This window comes from Lupinus angustifolius, chromosome LG05 (genome assembly GCF_001865875.1).
Source record: "Lupinus angustifolius cultivar Tanjil chromosome LG05, LupAngTanjil_v1.0, whole genome shotgun sequence".
NCBI classification, from domain to species: Eukaryota; Viridiplantae; Streptophyta; class Magnoliopsida; order Fabales; family Fabaceae; genus Lupinus; species Lupinus angustifolius.
Window position 1 is genome coordinate 22,683,619 of NC_032013.1, and position 14,545 is coordinate 22,698,163.

The 14,545-nt window shown below is 34.2% G+C and overlaps 3 protein-coding genes across 4 annotated transcripts in view; 1 reads left to right on the forward strand and 2 right to left on the reverse strand.

Moving 5' to 3' along the window:
• The window catches only part of LOC109348171, a 3,377-nt gene extending 323 nt beyond the window's left edge, over positions 1 to 3,054 (forward strand). The window contains exons 2-4 of the mRNA XM_019588438.1: positions 1,451 to 1,521; positions 2,204 to 2,290; positions 2,762 to 3,054. Coding sequence (XP_019443983.1) covers positions 1,451 to 1,521; positions 2,204 to 2,290; positions 2,762 to 2,791 — 188 coding nt within the window. The 3' untranslated portion in view covers positions 2,792 to 3,054. The remainder of the gene's footprint in view (positions 1 to 1,450; positions 1,522 to 2,203; positions 2,291 to 2,761) is intronic.
• Positions 3,688 to 8,664, reverse strand: LOC109348170. 2 transcript variants are annotated; one of them, XM_019588437.1, is made up of 7 exons: positions 8,059 to 8,664; positions 6,312 to 6,389; positions 5,964 to 5,998; positions 5,808 to 5,863; positions 5,162 to 5,257; positions 4,959 to 5,024; positions 3,688 to 3,979 (listed from the first exon to the last, which is right to left on the reverse strand). In XM_019588437.1, exons 1-6 carry the CDS (start codon positions 8,464 to 8,466, stop codon positions 4,969 to 4,971), a joined length of 729 nt encoding a protein of 242 aa, XP_019443982.1. In that variant the 5' UTR covers positions 8,467 to 8,664; the 3' UTR covers positions 3,688 to 3,979; positions 4,959 to 4,968. The 2 variants fall into 2 exon arrangements, with proteins under 2 accessions (XP_019443982.1, XP_019443981.1); XM_019588436.1 differs by having other exon boundaries at positions 4,946 to 5,024; positions 8,059 to 8,663.
• On the reverse strand, positions 9,683 to 13,910 carry LOC109348172 (phosphatidylinositol-glycan biosynthesis class X protein). The gene is made up of 5 exons (XM_019588439.1): positions 13,731 to 13,910; positions 12,182 to 12,299; positions 10,851 to 11,241; positions 10,593 to 10,750; positions 9,683 to 10,006 (listed from the first exon to the last, which is right to left on the reverse strand). Exons 2-5 carry the CDS (start codon positions 12,290 to 12,292, stop codon positions 9,713 to 9,715), a joined length of 954 nt encoding a protein of 317 aa, XP_019443984.1. The 5' UTR covers positions 12,293 to 12,299; positions 13,731 to 13,910; the 3' UTR covers positions 9,683 to 9,712.

Consider the following 14,545-nt stretch of genomic DNA (forward strand, 5'->3'; position numbering starts at 1 on the left):
ATATATATATATATATATATATATATATATATATATATATATATATATATATATATATATATATATATATATATATATATATATATATATATATATATGTCAATTGTTATTTATTACTCCAAAGTTTAGATCTTTCAATCTAATCTATTTTATCAACCAATTGGGCATTGGAAATTTTCAGTTTACACTTTTGGGTCCAGTTACATTGTTAATTTGACATAAAGTTGGCCACTTTAGTGGTATATTTGTCATCAATTTTGGAGAAATTTAACAGTGGCGGATCTTGGGTATGAAATTTAGGGACTCATTGAGTTACACAAACTTCAAACTTCTATATAATCATATATGATGATATAGAAGCTAAATTGCGATCATTGCGGCCGCTGCGGTGTAAATTATTTTGTTATTAAAATAATATTTTTGAATCTAATGCAACCTGGTATGTTCAGATGTGGTCTGCGACCTTATGCGGTCCAAATGTAGTCGGTTGCATTGTGACTCTATGCGGACAGATTATTGTGATTCAGGTCACACCGCTATTGCGGTGTAATCCAGTTGTGACAGTCACTGCAACCGCAATATTGCGGTCACATCAGATATTGGGGTCCGCAATTTAAATCAATATATAAAAGCTTCAAAAAAAAAAATAATGTATTCATGCAAAGTAACGGGAAACTATATGAAAGAAACAAGGTCCATTTGGATGTGTTGATTAGCTATTTGGATAAACAAGTGGTGCCTCATAATAATGTTTCACAAGATAAAATATCTATTTGTTTATGGACTTTAAATATAACATTATGTTGTGTGTATTTATGTACAAACTATTTCTAAAATGCCATACATTATTTTATTTTTTATATAGAATTTCTGAAGAGAGAATTTTTCTCATACCAATCCTTTTGGTTTCAGAAATATAGTGACCTCCAGTTTATGTTATAAGCGGTGTTAAGTTGACAACATAAACCTAAGGCGTAGGTATAATAACAACATAATCCTCAAAGGGGCTCAGTGTAATTTTTTGTAATAACAGGAGTTCCAAGTGTAATTATCTCTTCTAATTTATAATGCATAACTTCATAGTTTTTGTGATATTCCAAGTACTGCAAAGATGTGGATGATTTAAATGTCTCTACCTATATTTAAGTATATGGGAAGATAAGAATTGCAGAAAGAAACCATTTTTTACCTCATTAGGAATTTTGTATATTTGTTGTATTGTTTGATGTGAAATTGAGGTATGATGGTTGCAGGAACTGACTTATGATATTGCAGCAAGAAGAAAAGTTCAGATTCATAATTGTATAGTGTGTTTTCTTAGGCTATGAAACTTAATGTGTTAAAAATTGATTCATAATTGTATAGTGTAGTGACTAGCAAACATAACTTTTGCCCTGCTTTACCGAAGAATCGCTTACCTATATTGCTATGATTCTTTGACATATTGCAGATCATCACGGACCTCCAAAGGTGAACATTTGGGAGGACCCTCTGAGTCCATCTAAGTGGAAAGAAGAACATGTGAGTTACTTTCGAATTTTCGGAACCATTCTTATATTCACTTCATTTTGGTATATCTTCTCAACTACTTTTAGAGGAAGATCTCTCATGAAAACCTTCTCTCTATACATGTTTATGTTGAGTATGGACACTGAAATTTAAGGGAACTTGCCTCCTGTACTTTGCACACACACATATTGTTAGGAGCTCAACCGAAAGAAATGTGAAAGTGGTGAAAAACAGAAAAAATGAATGAACAATTTTATTGAATGGTTGAATCTGAAGAGAAAAAACAAAAGAAAAATATTCTTCTCCGAGTGTTTCCCCTTTGACAACTGAGCAATTACGCAGTTCACACAAACTTTAACTCTCAGATTATCCTTTTACCTTATACCTCTCTTTTATCTAACTGAATCCTCTAATTACTTTTCCTTTTCTTTGTTCTTCGAAGCATATACCATTTTATCCTTCTGTCTAAAACATTCACACACTTATGGGGTATAGAAGAACCTAAACTAGTATTAATAGTCCAGTTTGCTGAGAAGACTGATTTGCCATTGAACTGTAGGCAAGTGGCAAGGAAGAGAGGGTTGAGTAATGCCACTCTTGAACATTTTGGTCACCAGATGTCCCAATACGTGCTTGTCTCTCCGAGATTTGTTCATCGATGTCGAGTTTTTCACTTAGTTTTCTGTGGTTGCAGTTCGTGATTGCTTCTTTGTCTGGATGGGGTTTACTCTTCTATGGTGGTTTCAAGCTCTTCAGCGGAGGCAAGGACAAAAAGGAAGAGGTACCTAAGTTTCCCTTTATCGGAAATTTACAATGCTTACTTATTACATTCTGGATTTGCAGTGGACATATACTGTATTCTCGTCTTGATTTTACTTGAAAAAGCTCATACTTGTTTCAAATTTTTTATAAACTCTATATATTTTTAGGCAGTAAGCAATAGCACCCAAGGTAGTGCTTTGCTTGCAGCATCAAAATCTGAACTATATACAAAAGTTTAACCAGCCTTGATATTCCTGGGTTTCGAGTTTCGATTTTCTTTCTTCAGTTAATTGAAGTTTTAGAGCATTCCTATATCACATTTCATTTAACTAAATTTGGAAAATATGTCTGGCTTGATAAGAAGGCTACATGCCTACATGCATATATTTTTCATTCATCATTCACAAATTCTGTTTTTGGATACTTTGTTCATTGTAAGTACTTCCTTTCATAACTATTACTAATTCTTGTTTGCCATGTCTTATTGCAGAAAGTTGGAGAAACACCAAACAAGGCTTGATTATTTTCCAAGTTACAACATCTGCTAATAAGACACTCCTGTTTTGGGCAGTTTCAGAGGCATGTACATGACTCCTAAAGCAATGGTTTAGGAATAACCACACCATTTTGAATTCTATTGATGTTATGTATTTTTCATACTTTGTGTGTTTATCTTCTCTGGTAATAAGTTCAGGCATTTTGTGGAATAGAAGCCTTCTGATAAGTGAACACTCCAAATTTGGTTTTTAACTTGATTCAACTGTTTTTTTTTTCTTGGTTCCACTCTACTTATGTTGTTGTGGTATGACAATTTATTTTCATTTTGTTGCTTGAAAACAAGAAATAAATGAAGTACAAGGTAAAAAAGCTTTTGTTATATATATATTTTTTAAATAAACATATTAGCCAAACAAAAAACAGAAAATAAGTCAAATAACAACTAACCTTTCCACAGGCACATGTCAATTACAGATAGAAACAACAAAAGAAAAAGGCCTTCATCTAAATGGAAATATAGTTTGAAGTGGTTGTGTATACTTTGCACTGTGGCACATGAACTAATTATTGGAACGTTGAAGTAGGCTTACTTTTGAGATTATTGTATGGACATTGTCACTATATATATATATTTTTTAGGAAGGAAGTAATCCCTTTCTGGGCACATGATTGTCCCTCTCAACAAGTGTCGTTCATAGGAATCGAACCCTTGACCGTTTGGTTATCCTGAGAATCTAGTAGAGTCTTATACTACTAGACCAATGCCTTTTGGTTGGCATTATATATACATGTGCTTACTTTTCAGATTACTTAAGCCTCTGTTTGACATGATTAGATGAAAAACTAACTTATAAGTTGAAAATAATTAGCTAAAGTAGTTTGAAAAGCAATTAAACATACAAACCAGAGCACCCCAACTTTGTCAAACTCATGGTATTAACTTAAAAGAGCACAAAACCAAGAATCTACACACAAAAAATGTATGTTTCTATAATAGCTTGTACAAAAGGAAAATTGCAGAAGCATTTGGGTAAACCAAAATAATAGAGGTGTGACATAACATCACTATCAAAACTTATATTACAATTGCAATGTCACTCTCCTCACAAGAAATGTGCTTCATTTATTGTATCATAATACAACAGAAAATGCAAGCACTGGCCATGGCAACCTCTTTAACTGAATAAGATTCAACTTCAGCTAAGTCATCCTGAAATGAAATGCAATGCAAATTTCAAAAAAAGTATTTAGAGGTCAAAGAGAAACAGTCATTAAAACAAATAGTCCAAAGCTATTATAAGAAAGTTTAGGTATAATTCCATGTGTGCTTATAGTATTTATCTCTAATAAAAATATGAGTGATGATAGATGGTGCAAAATGAATAACAGAAATCGAATTATAACAAAACTAAGAAGGAAAAAGTAACACGTGTTCGTCGAATTTGACGACGAAGCATAGATTCATACCACTGAGCATTAACATGTGACAGTTAGATAATATAGTATTCAAGTTTTATCCAATATAGTATTCACTGAATATAATGGATGTGCTTTTTAGGTGTAGGTTTAGTTAGATGATAGGTTTTTCTCATTATTTTTTGTTGTGTCTACCAAAGTGAAGGATCTTAAAGCACTTATTGTCAATGGAGAGACCAATGTTTGAGAAAGAATGATAATAGTCTTGTGTGCCAAAGATTCCACATGAAGAAGCTTAAGTGAAGTGTTGAATGGTGGGTTATAAAAGTGAAGTGTTGTAAATGATGGGTTCTAAAAGTGAAGTGTGTTGTTGAGCAACATAATAGCTATTGATGTAATGTATGCAATAAAGCAATGATCAAGGAGGCCCGTGGCCTAGGGTAGTGAACTTCATTGCACTTGGAAGGGGCGCTGCTCTAAGGTCTGCCCGAGTGGCCGATCCTATATGATTACCATGGTTGGTTCAGCTTTCTTTACGGGGGGATTGATTATATATCAAAATATCCGGAAATTTAATTTCATTTACTAACTCCAAATACTAAGGTATTTAAGTCATTTTACTAATGCATCCCAACTATTCCTAACCCTAAATGGGTTTTATGAATATGATATTGTACAAATAGAAACATCCAAGTGTTGTTTTCTATCTTCAGGTGATTGCTAATGTCAACCTGATATTTATTAGTTACATCACACTTACCAACACGCTATACCTGTGAGGACTCAGTCTGCATCTTTTATTTCAGCTTCGACATCAATTGCTCCGCCGGAATCTTTATCTGCCACGACAGAAACAATGGCAAGCATCATCATCAACAAAGATTATGGATGATAAAGAGAAGGGGAATAAGCAAGATTACATTTAAACAAGATGTACTTTTACGGGGAAAAGGAAACAACCCTGATGAAAGATTACCATTTCTAGAATAGGAGAAATTATTGAAAGCTTGTCCAAATGTTGTAGACTGGTTTGAGAACTTCACAGAGTCCTCTACAAACTCATTGCCAATAACTGAATAAAAAGGAAACTTCAACTGTGAGAAATATGCACATTTGGTGATTATTAAAATAGGAGTGAATGAGTGATATATGAATATATTGCACCTATGCATAAATAAAAATATGAAGCATAGCAAATAGAACAACGAATGAGACACCATGAGTATCACCACCATTATAGAAATATATGGATATATTGCAAGTAAGAAACTAAGGATCATGTAATGTATGTGATAGATAAAGCAAGGATATCACCCATGCTCATCTTTCGTGTATCGTGCATGGCATCCTTTCAAGTTTCTACCTAAGTTTAGACAGGAACTACAAACAGTAATACTAGGTCCGAGTGTTGCTAAGAAACAAACAAAATTCCAAAAATTGTTTCGAGAAAAAATGCAACTCTTGTGGAATGCCCATTAATAGTCTAGACTAGAAATCTCAATCGAACTTATGTCACTTCATTTTGTAACCACTTCTAGAAAGAGTTCAGTGCAATAGCAACAAAATGCGACATGGGGAATTTAAGAACAGAGAAGCAAACAAATCCGAGATTGAGCACTCACCAGAAAAAGGTTGACCACAAAAAGGACACAGCTGCAACTCTTCATTCAAAGAGGGTCTGAAATAGATAATGCGGAATTATAAAGGTGGCAAGTGTGGATTAACTCAAAATAAATCATCTATAAGTAGCTTAGTAAGATGTGTAAAATGAATCTTACTTGAGAACCTGAAAATCGTTTCCACAATTTGGACACTGCACACATACAAGGGCAATAAAAGCCAATCAATAAAGGTACCGGTCACCTTAGATAGCAAAAAAATCAAGAAACTAATATTCAAGTAATCCAAAGGGTTGATTTTATGAAAAAACTAAGATTTTTTCTCCTTTCTCCTTAAATTTTCATTGAAAATATATTTCCAGACAGTTGGGAAAAACGACTTCATGTTCAAACTTGGAAGCATGTAAAAACCAATAAAACAAAGCAGTTCTAAGCAATGTATCCCATAATTTATAAAAAGTGACTTAAAGCAAGAAGTCTCCTAGTTAAACACTAAGGAAGCCTCACAGTGCCTTGCATAATATCTCGTCCTGCCCACCAGAGGAAAGCACCAATTCCTACTATCGGTATTAACACCACAATGACCTGCATATGCAAAAAGAAAAACGAGAAGATAAATGAAACCAATCATATGACCCAATCGCATACAGTAATTTTGGATTATTAGAAGACAATAAAGACCACCGGGGGACAAAAAGTCTACTTTTTCCGAAGTAAAAATAATTTACGTTGGAAAGGAAGAATATACATGTCATATTTTTTAAAATAAAACATTAGAACAAACAATTATGGTGTTTACAAAGCTAAAAAACGGAAATGACATGAAAGCAGGTAACAAGAGCTGGTTCCTACTTCCCTGTATAAGTAGCATGGGCTTGTACTAATTATAGGGTTTGTCAGGCAGTCTGGACTTATATGTGGACATATCTTTTAGCATTTTGATGTCAAATGTTACTACGACTAAGGATAATAAAAAAGGAGCGGTCCAGTGCACGAGACTCCCACTTAGTGGGGTCTGCGGAGAGTAGATGTAAGCAGGCTTATCCTGCAAGTGGAGAGGTTGTTAATAGGATTTGAACCCGTGACCTCATGGTCACTAAGTAATTACCAGAAAAATGTCAAGAGCTTATCTTTACAGATTCTGAAGTTAATTCCTTTTCTGGTTGAACACTTAATGTCTCTGCTCTACTGATATGCCGATTCTGACTTTAGACACACAACCAAGCAGCGTGAAATTTTAATTTAGCATGCTGATGGTGATTGTTTGAAATGGTATGGAACAATATCCTTCACTAATGTCCAATTCTATATTCAATTGCAACACTAATGTTTTTTCCTATGTCTTGCCTTTTTGGACGTGTTATACACTTAGATGAGATCTATAAGGTGGAATTGGATGTACAGCAAAGTTTAATTAGAGGATGTGGGAGAATGCTGTAATCAGGAATCGTGCACCGCGAAAGTGGAAGATTCTGTAAGGAGTTCAAAAAGGTTCTATTTTGAAAACCTGTTCGATTGGCTGCCAGCGTCTGCCATGATAACTTAATAACTTATATAATTGATAAATTACTCTCAGATTTCGTTATTCTGTTAATCTGCTACTAATCTACCTTGTTTTCTTCTTCTTCTTCTAAGGTGGTGCACTACGTGAATTTGAAATATAGTAAAATTCTCATATATCGCACAGTGATAGCAAAACGACGAGCCCTGGAACAACAATAAGGTTGCTACTAAGTGACTATAGTCAACGGTTCTAGACTTCTAGTTTGCAAAAATAGCTTCTCCATTCACAGGAGGAAGGCAATACAAAGTACAAACCTCACAAATGTTGGGTGTCTCATGCACTTCCTTTATTGTATCACTGAATGATGATAATAAAACCCTAACTATTAAAGCAGGGAATCTCGGAAACAAAGAAAACAAAGGGCGGCCCAGTATGAGGCTCCACTTTGTGGGGTAGGAGGATGGTAGATGTACGCAGCCTTACTCCGCACAACCAAAGAGGTTGTTTCCAGGATTTGAACATGTGATATCATGATCACTAAGTAACAACCTTAACGTTGCGTCAAACTCACCCTCTGAATTTGGGAAACAATTCTAGATTAATCATTGAACTAAGACATAAAAACATGGTCCTAATCATCATATAACATGCACAAAACCATTAATGTCCACTTCCAATATTTCAAGACAATTATAAGCTGATTAAACTAAATATGAACCAATTAAAGAACACAAGGAGAGAGAATTGTACCCAAATGGACACAATAGCATCCAAAATCCATCCCATTTGTCCATTCATTGTAAGATAAGTCAACCCTATAGCTAAAGCAAGATTCCCTAAATTCCTAGCATTGTCACCATCATCTTTTCCACCACCAAAGTTGAAGCCGAACCCTTTATTATTCTTCACCAAAACCACTCTTTTTTCCCTATTGAATCCCTTTTCTTCCAACAAAATCCCATTTTTAAACTCCATGCCTCTCAAGAAGGACCATCTCTCCCTATATGCTGTAACCTTGAAGCTAGTTTGATGAAAAGATGTAAACTTTGGTCTTAACTGAGAGAAAGAGAAAGTGGGTATCTTGTAGTATATGCTATCATGGTATGAGTTAGGCTTCAAGTGTGAAAATTTGGTGGAGAAGTTCATAAGTGTGGCCATGACAAAATATAAGAAGAAAGAAACCTAGTAAGATGATGTAGTTAGAAGGTTGAGTGGATTATTAGACATTGCAAATGGAACATTGTAGAGAATGTTTGTTCTGGTTATTATCTTGTTTCAAATTGATTTTCTCACTGTCTTGTTTTTCCTTCACAAATCCAGCAACCAGGCAGTGCCACATTTGCTTGAGTGAACTGACCCGGGTAAACCACTTTATCTTATCTATTTATCTAACGACTAATTATAGATTTTTGTATATTGTCATTTAATTATTTATCAATTATATTTAATTATTTTTTATTTTTAAATATAAATTAAATAATATTAACTCACCATATGAGTGACGAACTAATCTCTTTTGAGTATGATTGTCCTCCCAATAAATATCGCTCGTAAGATATTTTAGTGTTTGTGAGATACAGCAATTTACTTAAATAAGTTAATATCAACTAAAACTATTTATTATTCAAGATTTAAAACTTAGATGAAACTTTATTATAGTTAAAATAATTTTTTATTTATTCAATTAAAATTTTGATGAAGGTTTTAAAAATTAAATTTGTGATAATGAAAAGTAACAAGGTTCTACCTTGTTGAAACTATGGAAGTTGTTTCTTGATTATTTAAAATTGTTACTGTGTTTGACAACATTCTTGTATGACTTTTACTAAATACATAAATGGTAAATAATGCACAGCAATATGTAAAAAAAACATTTATTTTGCTCATGCACAATCCTTTTATCATTTTTGGAATGTGTATACAAAAAGATAAAAAAAAATAATCCTTGATAGAGATAATTACATAGTATAGAGAACAACCATCAGTCAAGTGATAAAATTCCACTAGATCTTCAGAAAGATCAAAATATCAATAAGTCGATTATTGAGAATGATATTTATTGGGAAGACAATCACGCACCCTAAAGAGATTAGTTATTTACCTAAAAAATATGAAGATATATTGATAGTACCAAAAAAAATACTTAAAAACTTTATTGTTAAATAGCATAACTTTATTTCAACCAGTTGGTTGCATTGCAGATAAACTAATACAGGGGATCGAATCTTGGAGTCGCAATTTTCATGACAGCTTTATCTAGTTATCACTTGGATTCTAGTCTCAACATTATGGATGTGGATACACAGTGAAAAATTAAAAAAAAAAATTAAAGTTGAGAGAAATCAAAATAAAAAAATGGTACAATCCTAATAGTGTGGTAGTAGTAGTACATTTCAAGAAAACTTTAAGATAGTTTTAAATCTTTGCCCACACTGCTTTTAGTGTAATACAATGAACTGAATACAATTACAAGAGTTGATGACAAAGCTGCAATGAATGTAACTGTAGACACAAGGTAAGCATGTGCAACCTTTCCAGAGGGTATTCTCCAAACAATACCAGCATCATACAGATCAGCATCATCATTTGTCAATTTGAAGATGCAATTGTGAGTTTCCATATTTTCCTTTGTGCTGCAGCGCATTAATATATCGGGTGCACCGAATTCAACTGTCGAGTAGCCACTCTCATTCAGAGGCTGCAAAAGAAGAGGAGAATGAAGGAGTTGAGGCAATATTGTAGATTACTTATACAGTCCAGCCACAGCTACTTAATTCGTGCAAAGGGACAACCCATAATACTAGTACAACTTCCAGCAGAGCACCCACAATGGTGGGTTCTTAAATTTTTAAGAATGTTCATCATGTCGTTCACCACCGTGGGAAATGTTCACATGTGTTCTTATTAAGAACTTGTTCCTATTTTGCAACTTATTCTTATGCGTCTTCCGAGACAAATGATAGTGGTTCACCATTGGAGTGAACGTTATTAAGTAGTTGAAAAGTGTAAACAAATATAAAATAAGCATGGAGACCCATTTAAGAACGGAAAAACCCATTCACGACTGTGGATGCTATATAGATAACAAAAGAAATTAGACAGATATATGTTGGATAGAATGATTATCTTGATATCTAATTGAAGCAATTACCATATGGTTATAATGCCTTCAAAAGTATACCCTACTTCCTTTTTCAGAACATTATATTCAAATAAATATAAATGGCAAGATTAGCTGAAAATGGCATTAAGATACAAGGGTAACTGAAACATGATAGCCTCACCTGATATCGTGCATGCAGTGGAAGCTCTATGTTAATATCAGTGGGCTGTAACAATATATTTGGGTCAACATCCAAGTGGATTTCAACGGCAGAACGATTGGACAAGAACGAAGGAAGCTCTAGATTTGTATCGCCAAAGACAGCTATTTCATTGAACACTGCAATAAAATGTGTTAGTGGGTGGAAGAAATGTGGAGGTATTCCTGAGATTAACAATAAAATCATTTTTCATTTGAAAAGCATGCAAAGAGTATTTACCACCACGCTGAACAAGGCGCTGTAGTTCAAATGGATCAGCAAAAACTCCAGAGGGCAGTCTTTCAATAATTATGAATTCACATGAGGAGCTTACAAGTTTAGGCAAATATTTTGATTGTTGGGTTTGAAATTTGATTAAGGTAGACACACGGCGATGAGAACCTTCACCAATAAGATCGCGCTTTAGAACTGACAATCTCAACACAAAATCATGGTTACCTGGAAGCATATCACATGAACCTAAAGTGACTTCTTGAGACAAAAAACTTCCAAAATCTGAATCAATTAATTTTGTGTATCTGTCATAGTAAGACTGCACCACAAATTTCTTGGTGGGAGAAAAGATATTATCACTTCTACTATTAGAGTTAGAATTTGGAGAATCCGCCACCTGAAAATGCGAGACAATATTTCTCAAAATTGAAAGAAAAGAAAGGCACGTGATATGGATGTATTTGTATGCATAAGCAAGGTCAAAGTAAGCAAGATATTCCGCACACCATAATTAGGCAAGCTTAAATAATCAGTGCAAACTATTGTGATACTGGTAAGTATCAAAGAGCATATGCATAAGATCTGATTTCTGATGACGTTCATCCATAGAAAGGAAACAAATATACCCGCTCATACGGATTTATGCCAAACTAAGAAATCCATATATTTAGTATTAAAAAAACTTGCACCAAAGAAACGACAAACAAGTAAAAAAAATTCTCTTTGATAGAAAATTTAATTGTAACAGGAAAAGGTGAAGATCTGGATACAGTATCCTGCAGAAGAAAGAAAACAAGTCACAAGGAACCAATAATGCTACAAGGCTGCCCAACCTCTGAGCTTATAAGAAATGATTATTTATTTAATACTGCTGAGTACCTATTACATGCATAAACAGGAGGAACTTTTAAATTGAACTATATTATGCACTATCACTACTATAATATATCTTGTTGCTTGGCTGCATTTCAAGTTGAACAAAGCAGAGAAAAGAGTTAGCAGTGAAAGATCTTGAGTGTACCAACTACCAATCAATGCGGCCCAGTGCAAGAGACTCCTACCTAGTAGGGTTTGAGGAGGGTAGATATATGCAGTCTTACCCTCACAAGACAAGTAACTTTACCGTTGCACCAGGGCTCACCATCTTGAGTGTACTAATCAATCTTGTATGCAAAGATTAAGGTTTTAGAAACAGGGGGCATTTGATTTTTGGCTCATTGGACAATAAATTACACACAAAAAATGAAACGCACAATCATTATTATACACTGTGTTAAGAAGGTAATAATAGAATGGAGGACGCAGCAAAATCATCCATAAACAAGTATTTTACAAACCTGACTTGAAGTGGAAAGTGAATCATCAAGCAAACAGCTCCCAGGTAACCATATAAATGAACTCCCAACTAGCAAATAAATGCAGAATCGAATGTAGTGTCTAGTCTCCATGAAGGAACTGAATAACAAAACAGATTCAAAGTAGTGAAAGATCAGACATTCATCAGGGAAAGGACAAAAGAATCAGTTAAGCCATTTTTTTATCAACTTCTTAACTCACCTGCATCTTAGATGACAACTTAGAAAGGGAAAACCCATACTAGTATTCCTATTTTCTTTTAATTTTATTTTTCCCTCTCCAAGGCTATTGCCCAAGGCTATTGAACTATGAAAGCGTACCATCAATTATGTTCCAAAAAAACCATCAGAATTATCAGTGTGAAATAAGGGCATAAATTAGATCAGACTTTTCTAGGACATCATGCATTATATACAATATAAACTGCTTAGAGGAGGTTGTGACCTAAGAGACAAACCCATGGAAGTTAATACTTAGAAGAATTTTTCCCACTCATGCAACTAAGTGAGAACTATACGAGTTCATGAGTAGTCAGACGGCATCCATTCGAACCAACCAATTTCCACCTACCCCAGACCCTGGAGTAATTTTCTACTCCAGGACCATTCCTGAGTCCCAGAAAATATCCATAGGGACTCCTCAAAAACCAACAATGAAAAAGAAACCAAATAAATCAAATAAAATTCAGAAAACATAAAAAAACCTCCAGCATAATAATAGGTCTATAACACCCAATTCAAAGATTCCACGATTCATTACCCTAAAATAACTCCAAAATACATGTTTCAACATGTGCAACCTCAATTATTTAACAAAATTAGAAAGTACACCAAACATCGACTGGTCAACTTCACAACTTCAATTTTTAGTTGTGTAATCCATTAGTGAAGCCTTTAACATCGAGTTGACAACATGAGTATTAGATCAGATGATATACCGCCACAGAGACGAAGTAAAAAATACACAACCAATGTCTGAGTTTATCTCAACAAAATGCAGCATGAATATCCCCAATTCAAATGAATTTCTCTATCAGTATCAAATGCCACCCGAAATTCCAGAAGAAACCAAAGGGTAACCATAAGAGCCACTAAAATCTTCCACCATAACATGTGAAGAATAGTTTATGCAATCAATAAACAGGACTAAAACAAGGTGAAGTGTACAATCAACCCCAAAATTCATTTTCAGAACATTCAGATTAGTCCAAATCTAGGTCCGCGACGACAATTGGGGTCACAACAATATGGTTTTAGCACTTTTCATGAGCATATCGTGAACACAATTGTGGTCGCATCTTCCCGCAAAAGTCCATCATTACATAACCGCAACCGCGGCCGCAATTTAAAATCACTAATCCACCAAAATTTAGCACAATTACCAAAACACGTTAAAAAGAGAATCTGAACACCAAAACACGCAGACATTAATTCTAATACAGAAACCCAAATACACATACAAAATCCACGTTAAAGAAACCTAATAGAGAAAATAAAATATAGAATTGAAGAAATAGTGAAAAATACATACACAATTGCGATTTGGAGGCTATTATCAAAAAGATGGTGATATTGGTGTTGCGAGACTCTTAGCAGAAGCTGGTCGCTGAGCTCGACGGAGTTGGGATGATACGGCGGTGGTGAATGGTGAGGACTGAGGCGTCGCCGCCGTGGGGCGAATGAGAATATTTCAGTTTTCAACTAACTACATTAACAGCACATTATACTGTCCCAAAATGATATAAAAATATTTTTTGTTTTTATTATTTTCTTTTTAATGTGTACTTTTTAATGGGCTTAGTACTAAAAATTGGACAAATGATCTTTATTCCTTTAATATAATTAAAATGAGAATTCAACACCAATTTTTGTCCTGAAAGTTTTTCACTGTGACAATATTAAATTCTAAATCCTAACAAATTTTAAATAGAGTAAAATTAGTTGTTTTTAGGTGCTTCTATCACAGAATTTCTAATAAAGAATATGGTGGTTCATGTTGGTGCTACGGAAGCGATCTTTGCGCAGCGTTGGCCACAAGCAATCAAGTAAAGGACATACAAGTAAATAGAAGAGAAGAAACAAGGGAATTTGTTAACGGGGTTCAACAAATTGTGCCTACGTCCCCGAGAGCGCTGGGCGGCTACTAGGTGCTTATATCTGGTGCACATTATAACAAGGGACCTGAGTCCAATATATAACATTAGTTACTCTACTCTATTCAATACTAGAAAATGTGGGACTAATACAATAACATATTTCAAGCATTCCCAACAATCTCCACCTTGATTGAAATAGAAGAATATATTGCCCCTTAGGAAATCTACACAAGAATCTCCACCTTAGCGA